This window comes from Oncorhynchus mykiss, chromosome 2 (assembly GCF_057628025.1).
Source record: "Oncorhynchus mykiss isolate SJ-2025 chromosome 2, ASM5762802v1, whole genome shotgun sequence".
In the NCBI taxonomy this organism is placed as follows: Eukaryota; Metazoa; Chordata; class Actinopteri; order Salmoniformes; family Salmonidae; genus Oncorhynchus; species Oncorhynchus mykiss.
In genome coordinates, this window is record NC_143023.1 from 26,541,900 (window position 1) to 26,565,783 (window position 23,884).

The following is a 23,884-nucleotide window of genomic DNA, read 5'->3' on the forward strand; positions in this document are numbered from 1 at the left end:
CTGTGGTTATTAATCCAATAGCTTCCAGTCCAAATGACATATACATCAGTTTATATCGTTGACCTCCCTTGTCCATAGTACACCCATTATAATTGCAATTTTATATTGCATTGATATTCATACAAATATTTAATGTGATAAGTCTAATTTTCAATAGCTCACTGTCGAAATTAGCTATAGATATACAGGCAAGTGTGATGGGTTCCTGGTCCACTCTTATCAAAGGTACACCTTTTATTGTTTCAAAATTCCTCCCCTTTGATTTTCTACAAATATTTATCTTATTTTTACAGATCTAATTTTCAATTGCTTCCAGTCCAAATTACATACACAGTGCATATTCACACCCATTGACTTTTACCACATTTAGTTGTGTTACAAAGTGGGATTAAAATTGATTTAATTGTGTTTTTTTGTCAACGATATACACAAAATACTATGTAATGTCAAAGTGGAAGAAAAATTCTAACATTTGTAAAAAAAAAAGTTTAAAAAAACGTTTAAATAAACCTAATTGGTGTAATAGGGAGGAGGGTTTTAGATGTATAGTACTAGTCAAAATTTTGGACACACCTACTCATTACAGTGTTATTCTTTATTTTTACATCGTAGAATAATAGTGGACATCAAAAATATAAAATAACACACATGGAATCATGTAATAACCAAAAAGGTCTTACACAAATCAAAATATATTTTATATTTGAGATTCTTCAAAGTAGCCACTCTTTGTCTTGATGACAGCTTTGCACACACTTGGCATTCTCTCAACCAGCTTCATGAGGTATTCACCTGGAATGCCTTTCAATTAACAGGTGTGCCTTGTTAAAAGTTAATTTGTGGAATTTCTTTCCTTCTTAATCCGTTTGAGCCAATCAGTTGTGTAGCTATACTGAAGATAGCTGTCACACCCTGATCTGTTTCACCTGTCTTTGTGATTGTCTCCAACCCCCTCCAGTTGTCACCCATCTTCCCCATTACCCCCTGTGTATTTATACCTGTGTTCTCTGTTGGTCTGTTGCCAGTTCGTCTTGATTGTCAAGTCATCCAGTGTTTTTGTGTCTCAGCTCTTGCTGAACTATTGTTAATTCGACGTGGTATGCATCTGGGTCTTACCTTCATACCTGATAGTACAAACTGGCCATGACTGACCCAGCAGACCCGGGCCAGCTGCGCAACGCTGTCTCTTCCCAAGGAGCCTCCATTGGTAGGCACAAGGAATTGCTTTGTGTTCTTATGGAGGGGGTCCAAATGTTGGCGGGAGCGCCATGACCGGGCATTGGACATGCTGCTGGATCTATTCCGCGGGTTGTCTGGGGGGCAGCCTGCCACGGTGGTAACCCCACCACCCCTCAGTAACTCGGTCGGTTAGCAGCACCGCCCCACCAGCCACTCCACCTTCCCCGGAGCCCCGTTTACCTCCCCTGGAGCCCCTGCTTTAATGGCTGGTTCATCCTGACCCTTCCAGTCAGTTTATGGTGGAGGCCGATGCTTCGGATGTAGGAGTGGGGGCTGTTCTGTCCAAACGTTCTGCCATGGACCTTAAGCTGCATCCCTGCACCTTCTTCTCCCACCGCCTCAGCGCCACTGAGAGGAACTACGATGTGGGGAATCGGGAGCCTCTTGCGGTGAAGATGGCATTGGAGGAATGGAGGCACTGGCTAGAAGGGGTGGAACATCTATTCATTGTGTGGACCGACCACAAAAACCTGGAGTATCTCCACACTGCCAAGCGCCTCAACCTCAGGCAAACGAGATGGGCCCTGCTGTTTACCCGGTTCAATTTATCCCTCTCCTACCAGCCAGGGTCCAAGAACGTCAAGCCAAATGCCCTGTCTCACCGCCATAACCCCACGGTTACCACCCCGGAGCCCGAGACCACCCTTCCCGCCTAGTGATGGCACTCAGCTGGGGTATAGGAAAACAGGTCTGGGAGGTGCAGTGGTCCCAGCCAAACCCTGGGGGGAGCCCAGATAACCGGATGTTTGTGTCTGATGTTGTCTGCTCCACAGTCCTGGAGTGGAACCATTCCTCCAGGCATGCCTGTCACCCGGGCCCTCGTCGAACCCTGGCCTTCGTGTGACAACGCTTTTGGCGGCCTACTATGGTTCTGGGTGTTGCCACATTTGTTGCCGCCTGCATGGTCTGCACACAGAACAAAACTCCTTGGCAAGCTCCAGCTGGTCTTCCCAAACCACTGCCTGTCCTTCACCGTCCCTGGTCCCATATATCCCTGGATTTCGTCACGGGTCTCCTTCCGTCTGAGGGCAACACTGCCATCCTGACTGTGGTTGACAGGTTTTCCAAAGCCGCCCACTTCATTCCTCTCCCCAAACTACAGTGAGCTAACATCGCAAAGAAGGGCATCTACTGGAAGATGGGTAAAAAAAAGCAGACATTGAATATCCCTTTGAGCAGGTGAAGTTATTAATTACACTTTCTATGGTGTATCAATACACCCATTCACTACAAAGAAACAGGCACCCTTCCTAACTCAGTTGCCAGAGTTTAATGGCTGTGATGGGAGAAAACTGAGGATGGAAAAACAATATTTTAGTTACTCCCCGGTACTAACCTAAATTAAAGAGTGAAAAGAAGGAAGCCTGTGCAGAATAAAAATATTCCAAAACATGCATCATGTTTGCAATAAGGCACTAAAGTAAACTGCAAAAAGTGGCAAAGAAATTCACTTCATGTCCTGAATACAAAACGTTGTGTTTGAGGCAAATCCAACGTAACATACTCAGTGATATGTTGGATTTGCCACAAATTAGATCTGTACATGAATTAATAACCACAGCTGTACTTGGTGATATATTTTTAGAAAATCAAAGGTGAGCCATTTTGGAAAAAATATGATGGTGTATCTTTGATAAGAGAGGTCAATGAAACCAACACACTTGTCTGTTGATCTGTAACTCATATGGACAGTGAGCTATTGAAAATTAGACCTATCACAGGAGATATTTATATAATATCAATAAATAAAAATTGCAATTCTAATGTGTGTAGACTACTATGGACGAGCGCGGTCAGAGACCTCAAGTGGTAACCTCAAGTGGTTTTAGATGTATATGTCATGTATGTCACACCTTGATCTGGTTCACCTGTCCTTGTGATTGTCTCCAGCCACTCCAGGTTTCGCGTATTATCCCCGGTGTATTTTTCCCTGTGTTTCCTGTCTCTCTGTGCCAGTTCATCTTGTTTGCCAAGTCAACCAGCGGTTTTTCTTGCTCCTATTTTCCCAGCCCTTGCCTTTCCTGACTCCGACCCCGCCTGCCTGACCATTCTGCCTGTTCTGAATACAAGCCTGCCTATCCCCTTGAACTCGGATCTGGTTTCTGACCCCTGCCTGGTACTGTTTGGACTCTGACCTGGTTTATGAACTCTTGCCTGTCCCCCGACCTGCCTTTGCCTACTCCCTATGTTATAATACATCTCAGAGCTCAACCATCTCCCTCCTGTGTCTGCATTTGGGTCTCGCCTTGTGCCCTTATAATGTAGATAGGAAGCTATTAAATGAATGCTGTAATAAGAAAAATATTTATAGAGAATCAAAGGGGAGGAATTAAAAATGTATAAGAGAGGTGAAGGAACCCACTACCATTGTCTGTAGATCTGTAGCTCATATGGATAGGAAGGTATTGAAAGTTAGACTTATCACAAGAAATATGCCTATAAAATCAGGGAAGTACTGAACTGGAATTCTAATGAATGTAGCATGGATGAGTGGGGTCAGTTACTTCACATTATCTGGTTTTACATTTCCATTTCACATAGAAAAGAGGCTTTTGAAAAGTATCCTTGTAAATGGGTAAAATATTAGTAGTTAGAGGTAACTAATAAAAATGCTTGGCCCTTTAGTGACTGGAGGCCCTATGCAGTGTGTGTAATCGTCATATAGGGCTTACCCCTCCTAATTTGGAATGCAAAAACATTATTATTTTTATCACCGGTATTGCACTTTTACGATGGTCCCTAAACCATCAGAGCGCCAGGAAACAGTATATTGCATTATTCTCCGCTCTCTGAAGGGAAGAGTTTGACTATCGGTAAAATCATAGTGTACCTTGCTCTCTACGGTCATCCAATTCAATATATATATATCACTCCCATCATCCTTCCGTCAGAAAGCTATTAACGAGCAAACCCCGGATATCGAAAGTAAAAACACATTTACTGCAATATTCTACCCAACCAGGATATATCACAAGAGAAGCTTCTGTGGATTTGTAACAATAAGATTCATTATGTAGTCAAAAAGGACGAACTCCTGAGGTGAGAGATTATGCTTTTAGGTTTTTGCTTTTGCTTTTTTTTCTATGCAAGCCGCCAGGGGCAGGCTTGAGGACATTCCACCAATAGCCTACCGCTTCCTGGTCAAGTAAGCAGCAGGCAGGGCAGCAAGAACATCGTTGGCGGAACAATACTATACACCCCCCCCCGTCCATCTGGAAACACGGGACGGACTGTGCATACCAACACTGATTGCGTTGGTGACTGTAGGCCAGGCAGGCAGGTGTGTCTAGTGCAGTTGGAAGAAAGAGGTAAATGGGTGGTGCTTGTGTGAATATCGTGGCGACCGAGCGGAGGTGTTTTGTAGGTGACTGTGTATCAACAGATGTGCATGTGTCCTAGTAAAAGCACTGCGGTTTTTAATCTGGACAGAAGCAGCTCGTAGGCTACACGAAGTAGGGGACCTGACCGAGGAGGTAGGTCTCTCTCTCTTCCCCCCTCTCGTTCTTTCCCCCCTAGTGTTTCCTTATTTATTGTGACATTTATTTATTGTGTGGCATTTAAATGTCATTTTCTGTGTAAGGAATGGTTTAATGTGCGTATGTTGCAGAATTTCAACGTGGACCTAAGTATAGCTACAACCTTGGAAGGTGAAATTGTGCCAGTCAAGCTCATCTTCTATTCTTCTGTTGTCTGCTACATGCGAACAATGAGTATATTTCAGATCATTCCTCTATGAATTCTGGATGAAGAATATACTTTATTAGGGGGATACCCTCATATAAAGAGGTCGTCACTCCCATTTACTGTAGTTTAACATGTACTACAACATAAATACAGTATTTGGTAATAACACAGTAATAAACAAATTATGGTTGGTTTGTTTATTTGATTAATTGATTCATTAAAACAGCATTTTCATAGAAATTGGAGTAGAAACAATTTGACATTTAGACCTGCATTAACTGCAGCAAGATGAATGTCTTTCTTTCTCTCACTCTCTCTCGCTTGCTCTCTCTCTCTCTCTCACACACACACACACACACACACACAGGATTGTAAGTCCGGTAGCATAGGGCCAGGCCCAGCTGCCTCCTTCCAACAGAACACAGCCAGTCACTCTGTATGTATGGCAACTATTCACCGAGCTGAGCTGGTTCTCTGTTTCTGCTTGTGTGCTGGACAATGAGGCTTTGATCCCTGGCAGGCATTCAACCTAGCCTTTGATCCATGGAGAATGCCTACATTATGGTTAGAAACAGAACTCACTGTAATGTGAAATCTGTTATTAGTCAAAGCAAAGGCCTTATGGTTAGTTAATAAAAGCTTGTCTACATCATGATGACGGTATAAACATGTTTGTTGTTGTTGTATGCTACAAGCTAGCGGTTCACTCCAGCTGACCCCCATACTCCTGATTGCTGTGTCAATGGCTGGATCCAAACACTCCAGTGACATTGGCAATCCTTTCCTCCATTTGTGTCATTTTGCGGGTTGCAATATTTCATCAAGATAACAAAAGGGTGAGGAACTTTCCAGGCGGAGAGATAGAGGAAACTGATAAAGCACCATTGTGTCGTAATGCAAAATAACAAGAGTTTTTATTACCGGTAATAACAGGTCTGTTTGTTACTGCTACCTTCCTGTTATGGTTGTGCAGGACAGACAGACTGACAGACAGACTGACAGACAGGCGGGCAGTCTTACAAACTGATAGGCTGACAGACTGACTCTGACGAACAGACAGTCAGACAGAAGTAAGTAGCATTGTCGGATGTCTTCACCCTGCTCTCCATTCTCCACCACAATGCAGAAGGGCTTCACTCCTATGGGACAGAGAGAAAGAATGACTGTGCAGAAATAAAATGTGCACATTCAAGTGCAAGTATCAGTGTTTTGCACATGTGCCATAAATCAATGTTAGATAGAGGAGCACAGTAAATTTAGGACAGTGATGTTGGCTCTATTGATTTGGCTGGTATAAATTTGCCTGCCAATTTAAACAGTGACTGCATTTTGTGTGGAGAATGAGAAACTGTAGATAGACACATGCACAATCAACAGCTTTTTAGCCACTCATTCTGTCATGCTAAATCTATTTTAATACTTAATTCTTTATTTTTACTCATTGGATTTGAGGGCAGAGAAATTGGCTCTGGGTTTGTACTCTTTCACAGGGCCCAACACCAGATGACCTGAGCTACAGTTAGACCTCTTAGGTAGACTTTGTCCTCTTCTCTAGCCTGGATTAGTCCAGAACATGTGAAATGGGTCAAATGGCAACAGCACCCCGAGTTTCCTGCTCTTCAATGAATTCTGAAATTAATATTTTCCTTCTGGCGAAACCCGAAAGATACATTTTATTGGTAAGAGGGATAACACCTCTTCTCTTGTTCGTCTATTGCAAAGACGCAAAGATATTACCCATGATTTTGTGTTGCCCTGTAGAAGTGTTGCACCGTAGATACCAATGTAAAACAGCCATGTTACCAACGGCTACACACACTAATACTGCTGGAAGGAGGGGGGAGTAATGGCTCCTCTGTTCATTAACAGGAAGTGATAATTATATGTCTGGGGCCACATCCAAAATAGGGCTCTGGTTAAAATTAGTGCACTATTTGGGAAGCAACCTGGAACTAGTCTCTTATCCTCTCAGCTGTTTTAAACACAAATAGATGATGTGGGGACTGGCGAGGCTATCATCTGTTTTAAACACCATTAGATGATGTGGGGACTGGCGAGGCTATCAGCTGTTTTAAACACCATTAGATGATGTGGGGACTGGCGAGGCTATCAGCTGTTTTAAACACCATTAGATGATGTGGGGACTGGCGAGGCTATCAGCTGTTTTAAACACCATTAGATGATGTGGGGACTGGCGAGGCTATCATCTGTTTTAAACACCATTAGATGATGTGGGGACTGGCGAGGCTATCAGCTGTTTTAAACACCATTAGATGATGTGGGGACTGGCGAGGCTATCATCTGTTTTAAACACCATTAGATGATGTGGGGACTGGCGAGGCTATCATCTGTTTTAAACACCATTAGATGATGTGGGGACTGGCGAGGCTATCATCTGTTTTAAACACAACTAGATGATGTGGGGACTGGCAAGGTTATCGGCTGACTGCTTGTCTTCTGTTCTCCACCATCCTCCAGATCATGGAGCACAGCCCTCCACACTTCCTCCAGCAGAAGGGCTAAGAGAAGCTTCCAGGCAGTGCTGACTGACCGCTCTGCTCCCCCCATGGCCAACAACAGCAGTCCAGACCAGGGCCAGAGTCAGGGTCAGGGCCCCATAGCCAACAGCAGTCCATCCCAGCCTCTGGGCCAGGCCGGGGCTGTAGTGGCCTCCTCCACCCAGCCTAATGTGGTGGTCTACTGCAAGCTGTGCCTTAGTGAGCACCCCTCAGCAGCAACCAGCACGCTGCACACCTGTGACTGTGTCTTCTGCACCCCGGTAGGTAGACAACACAAACCTGCCATCACTTCTCATATCTGATACTGGGCAGGAAAATGCCTGTATTTTCTATTCTCCCTCTATTTTCATTCAACAAGACTAAGCATTCAAACAACAGGACATATCTATCTGCCGAATCAAAAATATATATTTAATCACCGTTTTCCTGAAAGCATTTAGTTTCTCTTTCACTTTTATCTCTGGCAGGCAGTACTGTAGCTGACTTTCTATTGATTGGTGTTCAGTCAGCCTGTATCCATCCGCACTGAGGTGGAGGTGACGTGCCTTGACACGGAGAGTGAGATATCCTGGCGTGGGGTTGGCTGGCAGGTGCTAATCTCTGCCTGGCTGCTGGCGTCGCTCGTAGCAGCAGTCTGAGTTGCTAGGCCAAGGTCAAACATAGGGTGCATCCCAATGGGGCCTGGAAAGTCGTACTATATAGGGAATACGATGCCATTTGGAACACAGCCATAGAGAGATACTGTCAACACAACACTGGTTACCACTTACCAGTACTATGCACTGATTGACAATAAACCCCATGCCTTCTGCATTCTGCTGTTGCTACAGTAGCTGGGTGAGGCTTGGTGTGACTCTTCTGACAAACAAAACGGCAGGTTTTTGCATGAACAGACTCGCAGGACTGCATTTTTTGTCTGCCCTGTCTTTAGCATCAAATCGTTTGTTAGAGAAGAGTCTAGTTCAAATATTACTTACTGTATATCTCAGATACTGTCAACATCAACATCAATCCAGGGCCACTTTTAGTTGGTGAATATTGTGGAACGTTGTAGATAAAAAATATAATGATCAGAGCTGACGTGGTTCCTTACTCTACATGGCTACAGAGAGGCATGTTTCTGAACATTTCACAACATTGTGCGTTGCTGAACATGGCCCTGCTCTCTGGTTCTGTCCATAGACATACATATTATTCACATCTGTGTTTACGTCATTGGTTGTCTGTCCCCTCAGTGTCTGCAGCAGTATGTTCAGCTGGCCATCCGGGAGGGTGGGGGCAGCCCGGTCACATGTCCAGACATGGCTTGTCAGAGGACAGGAGTCCTACTCCACTCAGAGGTACTAGGCTTATACTGGATGTTCTACTGTGCTGTTCTACTGTGCCTGCGACTCAAATGACACCATATTCCCTTTATAGTGCACTACTTTTGACCAGGGCACATAGGGAATTATATAGGGAATAGGGTGCCATTTTGGACACATTCAAAGAACCACTGGTACACATCAATGTTTAGACCATTTGACTATTACACTGCTACTTTGCTATTACACTCATATGTATTTGCCTGTTACCACTAGTAGGGTTGGGTACCGTTGGGTAAGATTAATTTGCCAAACCTTTCTACATCTTACATCATGCCACCACACCTTGAACTTTCAAATGTTATTGGCAGGTGTAAATGGTAAATACTCCACAGCACAAGCCAATGTAGTGTTGCGATCAGGTCAGAGAGTTTGGTAATCAACCGCTCTTCTCTTGAAATGATTATCCCTGGTTAAATTCTGCATTTCTATAGAATGCAATACATTTCATTTATGTGGAATGCATTACATTAAAGCCTGTTCTCAGATCTGTTTGTGACAATAACCATAGAAGTTGGCAATACAGCATAAACTGATCTGGGACCAGGCTGGTCCTCCTTTGATTTCAAATCAAATCAAATGTTATTTGTCACATACACATGGTTAGCAGATGTTAATGCGAGTGTAGCGTAATGCTTGTGCTTCTAGTTCCGACAATGCAGTAATAACCAACGAGTAATCTAACCTAACAATTCCACAACTACTACCTTATACACACAAGTGTAAAGGGATAAAGAATATGTACATAAAGATATATGAATGAGTGATGGTACAGAACGGCACAGGCAAGATGCAGTAGATGGTATCGAGTACAGTATATACATAAGGTAGATTTTGAGACATAATCACAGACGTGATCCATTCTGTTATTTTTTTGTGTTGTTTTGCAGATAGCCTGTTTTGCCCCTGCGGATCAGGTTGAGCTGTACCAGCGGCTGGAGTTTGAACGAGGTACGGTACCGTTCATTAGCATTAGCATGCTGGTGAGGTGACTGGTGACGGCTGTCACGGCAACCAGGCTATTTCAGGTCTGGGCCATCTGGTGGCAGTGAGCTGAGCTGATCTGAGCCTGCCTCTATTATCGACATGCCTGGCATATTGTGGGGTTATAGTACCGAGAGAGACTCCCTCTAGTCCTTATCTTGACTCCCTCCCACCCCGTTCCAGTCCAGCTGAAAGGTTCTTGTAACTTTAGTAGCTACTAGACGGTTCGTCAAGATACCAGATTAGCATAAGGCGATTTATAAATAGCAGTTGAATAATTACTATATATTATGAAGTTTTTATTGTTCTGTCTGTCTGCTGTTTTTGTTGGTGAAGAAATATGGTTGGTTGTTGTTGGCTTTAGTTTAGAGACAAAAGTCATTTCTGAGAGCGTGAAGAGAAGAAAACAGTGTAGAAAAAGTCCCAGCTGGTTTGACATTTGGTTGGTTTGCCTTGAAGCAACAACACACTGAAACCAATATTAGTCACCGTTCAGTCATAAATCAAATACCTTAAAAAATTGGATCTAGGAAAAGTCTAACAAAGTGCACAAAATATGTTGTTATGGTGCTCCCCTGATAAGGACAACATGTGCCTTTGTTACGAAAGCAGTTATAAACCCCACTGAAATCCCTGCCCTGGCACATCTAGGATAAGCAGGCCTACAGTGCCTTCAGAAAGTATTCACACCCCTTGACTTTTTACAAGGTGGGATTCAAATGGATTTAATTGTCTTTTTTTTCATCGATCTACACAAAATACTCTGTAATGTCAAAGTGGAAGTATTGTAACATTTGTAAAAAAAAATAATAATAATAAAAGAGACTAATATATCCAGATTACATAAGTATTTAACCCCCTGAGTCAATACATGTTAGAGTAACCATTGGCAGCAATTACAGCTGTGAGACTTTCTGGGTAAGTCTCTACAAGCTTTGCACACCTGGATTGTACAATATTTGCACATTATTATTTTAATTCTTCAAGCTCTGTCAAGTTGGTTGTGGATCATTGCTAGACAGCCATTTCCAAGTCGTGCCATAGATTGTCATGCCGATTTAAGTCAAAACTGTAAATAGGCCATTCAGGAACATCCAATGTTGTGTATATTTGTATATTTGGCCTGTTTTTGGTTATTGTCCTGCTGAAAGATTAATTTGTCTCCCAGTGTCTGTTGGAAAGCAGACTGAACCAGGTTTTCCTCTAAAATGTTCATGTGCTTAGCTCTATTCCGTTTAATTGTATCCTAAAAAACTCCCTAGTCCTTGCCGATGACAAGCATACCCATAACATGATGCAGCCACCACCATGCTTGAAAATATGAAGAGTGGTATTCAGTGATGTCTTGTGTTGGATTTTCCCTTAACATAATGCTTTGTATTTAGGACATAAAGTTAATTTCTTTGCCACATTTAGTGCCTAATTGGGAACAGGATGCATGTATTGGGATATTTGTATTCTGTACAGGCTACAATGTTGTTGATCCATCTTCAGTTTTCTCCTATCACAGCCATTAAACTGTAACTGTTTTAAAGTCACCATAGTCCTCATGGTGAAATACCTGAGCGGTTTCCTTCCTCTCCAGCAACTGAGTTAGGAAGGTGCCTGTATCTTTGTAGATCTGGGTGTATTGATACCCCAAGTGTAATATTCAATGTCAGATTTTTTTTTTTTTTTTACCCATTCACTGCTCGACTGAGGGATCTTACAGATAATTGTATGTGTAGGGTACAGCAATAAGGTAGTCATTCAAATATCATGTTAAACACTATTATTGCACACAGAGTGAGTCCATGCAACTTATTATATGACTTGTTAATCAAATTCTTACTCCTGAACTCATTTAGGCTTGCCAAAACAAATGGGTTGAATACTTATTGACGCAAGACATTTCAGCTTTTAATTTTTTATTTTAATTTGTACAAACTTCCCAAAAATATAATTATACTTTGGGGTATGGAGGCCAGTGACACAAAATCTCAATTTAACCAATTTAAAATGCAGGCAGTAACACAACAACATGTAGAAAAAGTCAAGAGGTGTGAATACTTTATGAAGGCACCCGTATCTAGGATCCTCTACCCTCTATATCTAATACCTTGCTTTGGGTATCATTCTATAGACATACATACAGGTAACTGTCAAAATCAAATAAAGCATCTAAATAGGACGTTGGGCCACCACGAGCTGCCAGAACATGGCATAGATTCTACAAGTGTCTTTAACTATTGGAGGGATGCGACACCATTCTTCCATGAGAAATTCCATAATTTTGTGTTTTGTTTATGGTAGAGGAAAACGCTGTCTCAGGCGCCTATCCAAAATCTCTCATAAGTGTTCAATTGGGTTGAGATCTGGTAACTGAGACACACACACACACAACACACACACACAGACACATACACACAAACCCCCAATGCTCATTTGAGACCCCTCTTTCAAAGTCACTGAGATCTCTTTGAGCCATGGTAGCCAAAATAATGGTTAACTGGGCATGATGGAATGTTAAGTGCTTAATTAATTCAGGAACCACACTTGTGTGGAAGCGCCTGCTTTCAATATACTTTATATCCCTCATTTACTAGTGTTTCCTTTATTTTGGCAGTTACCTGTGTATGTACAGTGGGGCAATAAAGTATTTAGTCAGCCACCAATTGTGCAAGTTCTCCCACTTAAAAATATGAGAGAGGCCTGTAATTTTCATCATAGGTACACTTCAACTATGACAGACAAATGAGAAAACACAATCCAGAAAATCACATTGTAGGATTTTTAATGAATTTAATTGCAAATTATGGTGGAATATAAGTATTTGGTCAATAACAAAAGTTTATCTCAATACTTTGTTATATACCTTATATTTTGGCCCATTCCTCCATGCAGATCTCCTCTAGAGCAGTGATGTTTTGGGGCTGTTGCTGGGCAACACGGACTTTCAACTCCCTCCAAAGATTTTCTATGGGGTTAAGATCTCGAGACTGGCTAGGCCACTCCAGGACCTTGAAATGCTTCTTACGAAGCCACTCCTTCGTTGCCCGGGCGGTGTGTTTGGGATCATTGTCATGCTGAAAGACCCAGCCACGTTTCATCTTCAATGCCCTTGCTGATGGAAGGAGGTTTTCACACAAAATCTCACGATACATGGCCCCATTCATTCTTTCCTTTACACGGATCAGTCGTCCTGGTCCCTTTGCAGAAAAACAGCCCCAAAGCATGATGTTTCCACCCCCATGCTTCACAGTAGGTATGGTGTTCTTTGGATGCAACTCAGCATTCTTTGTCCTCCAAACACGACGAGTTGAGTTTTTACCAAAAAGTTATATTTTGGTTTCATCTGACCATATGACATTCTCCCAATCTTCTTCTGGATCATCCAGATGCTCTCTAGCAAACTTCAGATGGGCCTGGACATGTACTGGCTTAAGCAGGGGGACACGTCTGGCACTGCAGGATTTGAGTCCCTGGCGGCGTAGTGTGTTACTGATGGTAGGTTTTGTTACTTTGGTCCCAGCTCTCTGCAGGTCATTCACTAGGTCCCCCCGTGTGGTTCTGGGATTTTTGCTCACCGTTCTTGTGATCATTTTGACCCCCCGGGGTGAGATCTTGCGTGGAGCCCCAGATCGAGGGAGATTATCAGTGGTCTTGTATGTCTTCCATTTCCTAATAATTGCTCCCACAGTTGATTTCTTCAAACCAAGCTGCTTACCTATTGCAGATTAAGTCTTCCCAGCCTGGTGCAGGTCTACAATTTTGTTTCTGGTGTCCTTTGACAGCTCTTTGGTCTTGGCCATAGTGGAATTTGGATTGTGACTGTTTGAGGTTGTGGACAGGTGTCTTTTATACTGATAACAAGTTCAAACGGGTGCCATTAATACAGGTAACGAGTGGAGGACAGAGGAGCCTCTTAAAGAAGAAGTTACAGGTCTATGAGAGCCAGAAATCTAGCTTGTTTGTAGGTGACTAAATACTTATTTTCCACCATAATTTGCAAATAAATTCATAAAAAATCCTACAATGTGATTTTCTGGATTTTTTTTTCTCATTTTGTCTGTCATAGTTGAAGTGTACCTATGATAAAAATTACAGGCCTTTCTCATCTTTTTAAGTGGGAGAACTTGCACAATTGGTGGCGGACTAAATACTTTTTTGCCCCACTGTACATACATGGACATACATGTGTTTATGTTCATCATTGGTTTGTTATGTTTCAGGGGTGCAGCTGGACCCTAGTAGAGCATGGTGCCCAGTGCTGGAGTGCCAGGCTGTCTGCAGCGTTGGGCCCAGCTCAGAGGGCCAGCCTACATCCGTGCCCTGTCCAGCCTGCCACACCGTCTTCTGCTCTGGCTGTAGAGGGCCCTGGCAGGGCGGGCACGCCTGCCCTGATCACCAGCCTATGACATCATCATCGCCTGCCTCAGAGAGCAGGTCAGTCAGTCACAGTCAGGGCACCTTGGTGAAAAAAAATATTGCTGATTGAAGTAGTAGTTGGCAGTACTGTTGCTAGTCATTTTGGAAATAAGTCAAATTAACAATTTGGTAAGAGTGTCTTGTCCTTTTGGGCAAGCTAGCTACACCCAGTGCCATTTCTGGTGTGGCACAGACAGTGTGCTCAGTGTGTTCCTCAGATATTCTGTCAGTGTCCCTCTCTCTATACAGTATTCCACCCCTTCCACCCTTCAATGTGTGTGTGTGTGTGTGTGTGTGTGTGTGTGTGTGTGTGTGTGTGTGTGTGTGTGTGTGTGTGTGTGTGTGTGTGTGTGTGTGTGCGTGCGTGCGTGTGTGTGTGGTATTGGAAGGTGTGGAGGAAAGCTTAATGGAATGCCATTGTATCCCTGCCATAGGGGGGAGTCAGTCAGTGAATCCATTTCCGTTGCTTTGGTAACACGAAGTGCCTCATGTACTGGACGAAATGTCCTTGAATCGATGGATTTAATGTACTAAAGTATAACAGCATCAGACAAGACCAGAAAGTGTTCTAAAATCTTAGATTTTGAGCCCCAAAGTATGAGAGACAAAATGCCAGTTTGATGTTGTTGTGGGGGATTAACACTATTGGTCCATTTAGTAATACAATGCAGTTAATTCAATCCCTTCGTACCATGGTAATCAGTCAACTGGTTCCCTCGTAGTTTCTTCTCCCCAAATAAATAAAGTTAAGCCGCCAATTAACATTAGTGCTAAATAAAGATGCCAGTCTGTGCCTCAGCTCCCATGGTTTAACCCAACATATAATTATATTTACACTATAATGTATAGATATTATTAACATTCTTATTCTAATTCTGTCTAAACCCACTCTCCCTCACCTCCCCCACCACCTCTCCCCCTACCTCTCCCCCCATTTCCCCCCCCCATTTCCCCCACCCCTCATCCACCTGTCCCATGGGGCCGGTCATGCAGTGACTCTGATCTGCCCATCAAGCAGTGCCCCATGTGTGGTGTGTACATCGAGAGGAACCAAGGCTGTGCCCAGATGCTGTGTAAGAGCTGCAAACACACCTTCTGTTGGTACTGTCTGCAGAACCTGGATGTAAGTCCACATACAGTTATAAATGCTTCAATAAGTCTGAACCTACATGTTGTATGTTAATGGTGATACTGTATTCCTCTATGTTAAGGTGATATATTTCTGAGGCACTATGATAACTGTTATTATATGTTAAGGTGATATATTTCTGAGGCACTATGATAACTGTTGTTATATGTTAAGGTGATATATTTCTGAGGTACTATGATAACTTGTTATATGTTAAGGTGATATATTTCTGAGGTACTATGATAACTGTTGTTATATGTTAAGGTGATATATTTCTGAGGCACTATGATAACTGTTGTTATATGTTAAGGTGATATATTTCTGAGGCACTATGATAACTGTTGTTATATGTTAAGGTGATATATTTCTGAGGTACTATGATAACTGTTGTTATATGTTAAGGTGATATATTTCTGAGGCACTATGATAACTGTTGTTATATGTTAAGGTGATATATTTCTGAGGTACTATGATAACTTGTTATATGTTAAGGTGATATATTTCTGAGGTACTATGATAACTTGTTATATGTTAAGGTGATATATTTCTGAGGTACTATGATAACTGTTGTTATATGTTAAGGTGATATATTTCTGAGGTACTATGATAACTGTTGTTATATGTTAAGGTGATATATTTCTGAGGCACTATGATAACTGTTGTTATATGTTAAGGTGATATATTTCTGAGGCACTATGATAACTGTTGTTATATGTTAAGGTGATATATTTCTGAGGCACTATGATAACTGTTGTTATATGTTAAGGTGATATATTTCTGAGGCACTATGATAACTGTTGTTATATGTTAAGGGTGATATATTTCTGAGGCACTATGATAACTGTTGTTATATGTTAAGGTGATATATTTCTGAGGCACTATGATAACTGTTGTTATATGTTAAGGGTGATATATTTCTGAGGCACTATGATAACTGTTGTTATATGTTGAGGTGATATATTTCTGAGGTACTATGATAACTGTTGTTATATGTTAAGGTGATATATTTCTGAGGCACTATGATAACTGTTGTTATATGTTAAGGGTGATATATTTCTGAGGCACTATGATAAGGGGCCATGCAGAAACAAGCTGGGCCACTCCCGAGCCTCCGTCATGTGGAACAGAACACAGGTGAGGTGACTCTTCTCATTTTACACTCCAGTAAACCAGGAAATCTGTGTTTTGCTATATCAAGTTTTCTTGTATGCCTGAATCAACAGTCATCGGCCTACCATTTTGTATGTGACGTTCACATTTATTGGCCTCCTGCTAAACACCCTGTGTGTGCGTTTGTGTGTGTGTGTAAACCTTGTCCTCTTGGCAGGTGGTGGGCATCCTGGTTGGCGTCAGTGTCATCGTGCTGTTGGCCTCTCCTCTCCTCCTGCTGGCTTCACCCTGCGTCCTGTGCTGCCTGTGCAAGCCCTGCCGAGGCAAAAAGAAGAGGAGGAAGAAGAAAGAGCTCACACAGACAGACATACAGCCAGAACTCAGTCCCACCAAGTCATAAAGAGACTGCTCCTTCTTCTCACCACGGTCTGGGAATGGATCCATTCAGTCAGTTCAGGCACTGATTTTAATTCATGAATGGAAACATCTTTATTGAAAAGAATGGGGTAATTTTCAACTCATTGAATTTTAAATAATGTATTGAATTGACAGAATTGAAAACTGACTAGTACCCTGATTCCCACCATCTCACACACACATACAGTACAGGACCACTGTCTACCACCCTCATGTGCCAAACGTCACGATGCCAAACCAGTCTTGTTACAGTAGGTGCACAAGTGCCTCCATCCTACAGTGCCTGGTATTTGGTGGTATTTGTTTTGCCTTCCATTATATTATGCAAAAGTGTATGTTGTTTATGAAAAGAATGACTGTAAGTAACATAAGTAACATAACGACTGTAAGTAACATCCTTAACCAATGCAAAACATGGTTTCATAATGTGCTGTGGAAACTGCATTGTGCACTGTATTGGGTACTGGGAGAAAAATGTGTACATCCCAAATGGCACCCTATTCCCTACATAGTATACAACTTTTGACCAGTCCCTGGGGTGCCATTTTGAAAGTAACCAATGATATAGGGCTTCAAAGGTGCACATATAAATATTTTCTGCTGCTGACAGATTCCACCTGGGATTCCAGACCAAATTTCTGTTGGATTCTATATACTACTACTACTATAATGTATGTAAATATGTATTTATGGAATAGTGTATATGGTGTTCTGTCTTGTTTCTACTTTTTTTCGTTGATGTTTCTGCATCAGATATTTTGTAAAAGATCAATTGTAATTGAAATAAACAACAGATATTGAACATGCCCTGGCTGCATAATATTATGTCTTAAATGTTTGTTTGCACATTGTTATATAATCTTGTTTACCCTGATTTATAACATGACCTTTCGAGATTCACCCAGTCATAGTCCTGTTTGTCTTCATAATCTTGCTACTGAAGATTAGAACCATAGTAAATGGAGCCCTAAAGAAGTCGTACAATGTGAATGACTGCAATAATGTTGCAATGTATTGATTAGCCTGTCAGATCCAAAGTCTACCACGGAGTTTGGGAATGACAGTTAGCGTTGACCAAAGAAGACGGTGATAAGGCTGACTAGTTTGTGGGTTTTGAAAGGCGGTTTGATGCTGTCAAACGGGACCAAAAAATACTATTTTGACAAAAAATCTTAAACGGTTATTGTTCTGCTGGTTTCCAGAGACACCTTGTGGTAGATGTGAAGATTGCGTTTCTTATTTTAATTCAAGACGAAGTGGAACTTCGAGGGGAAAACTCAGAGATGATCTGAAGTTCTTAAAAGTATTTGACATCGGTATGGAAACAGAATTCTTTGCTGGTAATCATTCTTTGCTTCAATTATAGCACACTTCTTCCTCAATATCGGTTTTATATAGGCTTTAAGTCAGTGGCAATTGACCATGCAAACGAAAGCTGAGATTGGAAGTTTCATGCATTCACCAAAATATAGCTGAAATTGTTTTTCGTCGTGCATGGCAGTTAGATGCTTTATAAATGTGAAGTTTCTGCAATATTTGCAGGGAAACCCGATTTTCCAAGGCAATGTTTTATTTTTTGCTTGATTCTGCTCTTCACTCCGTTGTCAGTTTAGCCTACATTTCACTGATCTTAGTAGCAGAAAGCATTTTTTATTTGTGCCCTTCAAGGCAGCTGTCAATGATCACGTTAGGCTGCGTTTCATTAGATTTTTTTTTAAGGCGGTTTGATCGCGGGGGAGACACTAGTAATGTCTGCAGTTTTCGGTTTGGCTATTTGTTTCAAGTGTATTAGTCTATAAATAAATCTCTTTGCTAAAATTCGTCATCTCTCCCATGTCTCATTCGACTAGTAGTTGTTCTGAAATGTTTATTGCTTTCCTACATTTAACTCCCTATTATGTTTAATATAACACACATACATGAATTATTAATATAGTTTGTTCTATAGAAAGTATTTGACTCTAGCCACAAAATTAAGGAAATTTGAAGGGGGGAGGGTTTCGGCAAGGCCATTTTCTTGCCTGCCGAAATCCACATTTCAGAACAACTACTAGTCGAATAAGACATGGGAGAGATGACGAATTTTGGCAAAGAGATTTATTTATAGACTAATACATTTGAAACAAATAGCCATCCCGAAAACTGCAGGCATTACTAGTGCCTCCCCGTGATCAAACCGCCATAAAAAATATTAAATGAAACGCAGTCTAACTTAATCATTGACAGCTGCCTTGAAGGACACAAATAAAACATGCTTTCTGCTATTAAGAGCAGTGAAATGTATGCCAAACAACGGAGTGAAGAGCAGAAATCTCAACTAGCAAACAAGTCGCAGCAATGAAGAATTGAGTGTGTGCACGTTCACTCGAAGGGGGGAGAGAATTCTGTCAGGGGGAAGATTTTCGGCACAACACCGGTACTCATTTTGGGTGCCGGTAGTGTTTATATTTAGGTGCAGCAGCGCCACAATACTTTTGAGCCAATATTCTATAAGAGGAACAGGAGATCAAGCAGCAGAACATTTGAGGTGCCGGTACTCAATTCCCGTGAGCTCCTTCCCAAATCAAGCACTGTGCGAGATTTTAGTTCTGGGTTAACCGAGATTAATGTATCACACAGGTATTCCGAAGATTCCTTATATACCCAACGCTGGAGCTCGAAACGTCTTGTGTTTCCAACATTACAATGCAGAAGAAGTAGGTGTGGCAAACATGAAAGAAGAGCTGTGTGTGTCAGGTGTCATGGCCGTCTGTTGTCTTCCTGTTGCACAGTGAGACTCTACCTCCTTTACACACCTGAATGATCCCAACTGAGGTTTTCCCAGCAGGCTTCATGTAACTGTTTACCTGTGCAGGTGCTGCTGGGCAGACGTATGGAGGACTGGCTGAGATTCTCAGTCTGTTACTGGCACTCCTTCTGTGGGACTGGTAATGAATGTTCACATTGATTGCTTCAGGTCACTCTCATTTATACTGTACATAGACTACAGAAACATTTGTACATTTAATTCAATAAAGCACTGTCTCTTTCATTTAAAAAAAACAACCCCGATCTCTCATCATGGGTCTGTCACGATAACTTCATGTGATGCATTTTGTTTTCCTCCATTCGACCCACCACCAGGTGCCGACCCTTTTGGGTTCCAGACACAACACAGACCCTGGAATGAGGGTGCTACCCCCATGGAATGTGCCAAGAAGAGACTCCATGCAGCCTTTGAGTTCTTCACCAAACTTGGTGTGAGTGAACTTCCACCCAAATACTGTATCTTTTAACATTTTGTCTTTAAGAATGTACAGCTTTAATTTAAAAAAAACATGTAACCCATATAGATTCATGTGTATGTTATTTTCAGGTGAAGTACTACACCTTTCATGACAGGTATTGTCACATTGTTCCTATAGTATCAAATCAATCATCTTCTTGGTAGTCGGTAGAGACATGGATAGAGTGGCCATTTATGCTTTGAAGAAGTTGCACCGTCCAAGATGCTTGGTCTAACTGTATACTAACTGATCTATGTTACCCTCCTATCTATCCTGTTGTATAGGGACATGTCCCCTGAGGGAAGCACTCTGGAGGAGTCCAACAGCAACCTGGATGAGATGACAGACCTGGCCCTGCAGCTGCAGAATAGGACTGGGGTCAAGGTGCTGTGGGTCACCTGCAATCTGTTTGCTCACTCAAGGTCTGCTTTCCTCATCAACCTTAGTCATTATTACACTCCAAAGGTTATTTTTACACTTCAAAGTAGAAGAGATGATAATCTGTTGTAGGCTGTATAATAGAGGATATATGGTATATTATTGGCTATATGCATTGTTTTTCACAATATTTATGTCCAATTGTCCGTCTTTCACGATGAATCCATCTCTTTGCCATTCGACTTGGAGCCTACATTTATTTTAATTAATGTTGTATTTATTGCTAATACCATAGGTACATGAATGGAGCAGCAACCAACCCTGACTGCCATGTTTTGGCCTATGCTGGGGCCCAGGTGAAGAAAGGACTGGATGTAGCCAAGAAGCTGGGAGCAGAGAACTTTGGTGAGATGAGAGAATAAATAATATCTCATAATTTACCACCATGATTTCACTGACCCTTTCTTTGCCACCACCTAACCTGGTGCATGTATTTTTGTCTCCTTGTGCAGTCTTCTGGGGCGGCAGGGAGGGTTTTTATTCGATACACAACACTGATGTTGGCGCTGAACTGAAACATATGGCAAACTTTTTCAAAATGACTGTCAGTAAGTAGCTAGCATTGCTGTGTGTGTAATACATTGTTACCATAATACTGTACCAACTTTTAACTGTCACCTACCATTTTCAGATGATAATCTGATTGTGTTTTTGTATATCAGAGTACAAGGAGAAGATAGGGTTGAAGTGCCAGTTCCTCATTGAACCCAAGCCCAAAGAGCCATGCAAACATCAATACGACTATGGTAAGGCGTTTAGGTGTATAACACAACATTAACATAATGTACACATCCTTACAATGTGGTTACTGTTGAACTATGGAGGCCCTCAAGAGTCAGTTTATCTGCAATACTAACCACATCTAACAATTAGATGCTAGAAAATCTCTGATGCCTTTAATTTCCATCTTAGATCTCTTTGTACATGTTGCCGTTTCACCTTTTTATAGATGCAATGAGTGTCATAGGCTTCCTGAAGCATTATGACCTGGACAGCCATTTCAAACTGAACATCGAACCCAACCACACCACTCTGGCTGGGCATTCCTATGAACACGACGTCGTCATGGCCTCTGTGTAAGTCGCCATGTTGACTTTCACGTTTCCCAAACCGACCCCCTATCACCTGCTCTCTACCTCGATGGACTTGTGTAGGTCTGGAGAGATTGGATAGGTCGAATCAATATGTTAATGCTCCACCTTGCCCTCTGATAGGGTAGATGTAATGATAGGGGAGGTATAATTTTCACCATATTTCTTACACCTTTCAAAAGTGGCTAGTGGTATTTTTTGGACAGGGTAGTTGATGTCATTCCTGGTAATCTGGATGTTCCAGTCCAGTTAACCTAATAAGCCTGTTGTTCTGGTGTGTAGGTTTGGCATGCTGGGCTCTGTGGACTCCAACACGGGTTCTCCTGACCTGGGCTGGGACACAGACCAGTTCCCCATGGACATCAGGAACACCACCATGATAATGAAGGTGACATAGGAGATAATGGACACACACACGCACAATTACTAATAAACAGTTATTTAATGATGATACCTATCAGAACGTCAGCAGAAAGAACGTAGGACAATGTATTGTTTTATCCTCCCCAGACTGTGATAGAGCAGGGTGGTCTGCAGCCGGGGGGTCTGAACTTCGATGCTAAGGTGCGTAGGGAGTCCACGGACTTGGAGGACCTGTTCATAGCCCACGTCGGAGCCATGGACGCCTTCGCACGCGGCCTGAGGAACGCAGTCAGGATCATAGAGGAAGGAGTTATCACCAGCATGGTCAAGGTAATGAGGTATCATTTTCATTCGTTCACGTATTCACTTAATCACTGGGATGGTCAAGGTACTAAGACGATATATAAATGTATATATTCATTCGTTCATGCACTTAACCTTATTTTACCAGGTATGTTGGCATTGCAAGGAGACAAAATGTAGTATATGTGCTAAAGAATGCTTATGTATTAGCTAGCTATGCTCAAGCTATATAAGCTTTACCATACAACATCGCTGTCTTCTGACAGGAGCGCTACATGAGCTTCAGCCATGGGATTGGTCAGAAAGTAGAGGATGGCAGCACATCATTGGAGGAGCTGGAGGTGAGGTCAATAGTGGAATAACAACATAGTACCATCTCTACAGCACTCATGTGTTTGTAACAACACTGTTGATTCAATGCTACCAAATCAGTATAATGTTAATGGCAATTTTTGTTGTTTATTCTCAGGACTTTGTCAAGCAAAATGGGGAGCCCAAAGTCACATCAGGCAAACAGGAGAAATATGAAACAGTCTTTAACCACTACCTTTGAAGACATGTGGTGAAGTCTTGTTTGACCATGAAACCCCTTGTCCTGAGTGGTATAGTGTCCATCCAGACCTTTCATAATAGTATGCTTAGAGAGTGATATAGTTTCACATGACTAACTATTATTACAGTTATAGTATAAATAATTAATCAGTGGAGGAGTCTTGTGAATGTGGACTATTTTAATGCACACTCCTGTAATGTTGACATATGATTTGAATAATGAGGCCATCAGTGGTAAAGACCAAAAATATGAATTTAATTTAGTATAAATTACATGGCATTTCAAATACTGAATTAAGGAATTAACTAATTGATCAGTTTTTCATACTGGAGTTGAATAAAAAGAAGCAAACCCTATTGTGTCAGTGCTTTGCATTACTATTATAGTTATTGCTTTTTAGCTTCTAATGTTACGAGTAACATTAAAAAGGCTGTCTTGGCAAAAAGACTTTCAAAAAAACATACAATATTTAATAAGGCTGCCCAACATAAATCAATCAATCAATCAAAGTTATAAAGCCCTTTGCCAATGTCACTAAGTGCTGTACAGAAACCCAGCCTAAAACCCCAAACGGCAAGCAATGCAGATGTAGAAGCACAGTGGCTAGGGTAAACTCCCTAGAAAGGCCAGAACCTAGGAAGTAACCCAGAGGAACCAGGCTCTGAGGGGTGGCCAGTGCTCTTCTGGCTGTCCTGGGTGGAGATTATAACCGAACATGGCCAAGATGTTCAAACGTTCATAGATGACCAGCAGGGTCGGGTAATAATAATCACGGTGGTTGTAGAGGGTGCAACAGGACAGCACCCCAGGAGTAAATGTCAGTTGGCTTTTCATAGCCGATAATTCAGAGTTAGAGACAGCAGGTGAGACGGCAGCATAAAAACTGGAGGCTTAGCCTGGAGCTGTCGGGAGACACTGTGGCCCTGTCCGACGATACACCCGGATGCCCTCAGAAATAAAATACATGTTTGTATTGATATCCTCACAATCCTACATAATCACCCCAAGGCAAAATAC

General features: G+C 41.9%; 2 protein-coding genes across 8 annotated transcripts; both read left to right on the forward strand.

Annotated features, from left to right (window-relative positions):
* Window positions 1–3,973: 3,973 nt before the first annotated feature.
* Window positions 3,974–17,659, forward strand: LOC110485543 (E3 ubiquitin-protein ligase RNF144B). Of its 4 annotated transcripts, none has more exons than XM_036944070.2 (8): window positions 3,974–4,712; window positions 7,402–7,702; window positions 8,678–8,782; window positions 9,697–9,757; window positions 14,002–14,215; window positions 15,191–15,320; window positions 16,371–16,460; window positions 16,654–17,659. In XM_036944070.2, exons 2-8 carry the CDS (start codon window positions 7,490–7,492, stop codon window positions 16,834–16,836), a joined length of 996 nt encoding a protein of 331 aa, XP_036799965.1. In that variant the 5' UTR covers window positions 3,974–4,712; window positions 7,402–7,489; the 3' UTR covers window positions 16,837–17,659. The 4 variants fall into 4 exon arrangements, with proteins under 4 accessions (XP_036799965.1, XP_036799967.1, XP_090050653.1 ...); XM_036944072.2 differs by having other exon boundaries at window positions 3,974–4,278; XM_090194527.1 differs by lacking the exons at window positions 16,371–16,460; window positions 16,654–17,659 and adding an exon at window positions 16,139–16,204.
* A 140-nt stretch (window positions 17,660–17,799) lies between these two features.
* On the forward strand, window positions 17,800–23,223 carry LOC110485528 (uncharacterized). Of its 4 annotated transcripts, none has more exons than XM_021556627.3 (14): window positions 17,800–18,193; window positions 19,473–19,549; window positions 19,708–19,780; window positions 19,977–20,092; window positions 20,209–20,234; window positions 20,404–20,541; window positions 20,793–20,902; window positions 21,010–21,105; window positions 21,220–21,303; window positions 21,507–21,633; window positions 21,931–22,036; window positions 22,159–22,341; window positions 22,581–22,655; window positions 22,784–23,223. In XM_021556627.3, exons 1-14 carry the CDS (start codon window positions 18,172–18,174, stop codon window positions 22,865–22,867), a joined length of 1,317 nt encoding a protein of 438 aa, XP_021412302.1. In that variant the 5' UTR covers window positions 17,800–18,171; the 3' UTR covers window positions 22,868–23,223. The 4 variants fall into 4 exon arrangements, with proteins under 4 accessions (XP_021412302.1, XP_090050627.1, XP_036799974.1 ...); XM_036944079.2 differs by lacking the exon at window positions 17,800–18,193 and adding an exon at window positions 18,886–19,380; XM_090194501.1 differs by lacking the exon at window positions 20,209–20,234 and having other exon boundaries at window positions 17,916–18,193.
* Window positions 23,224–23,884: the final 661 nt, after the last annotated feature.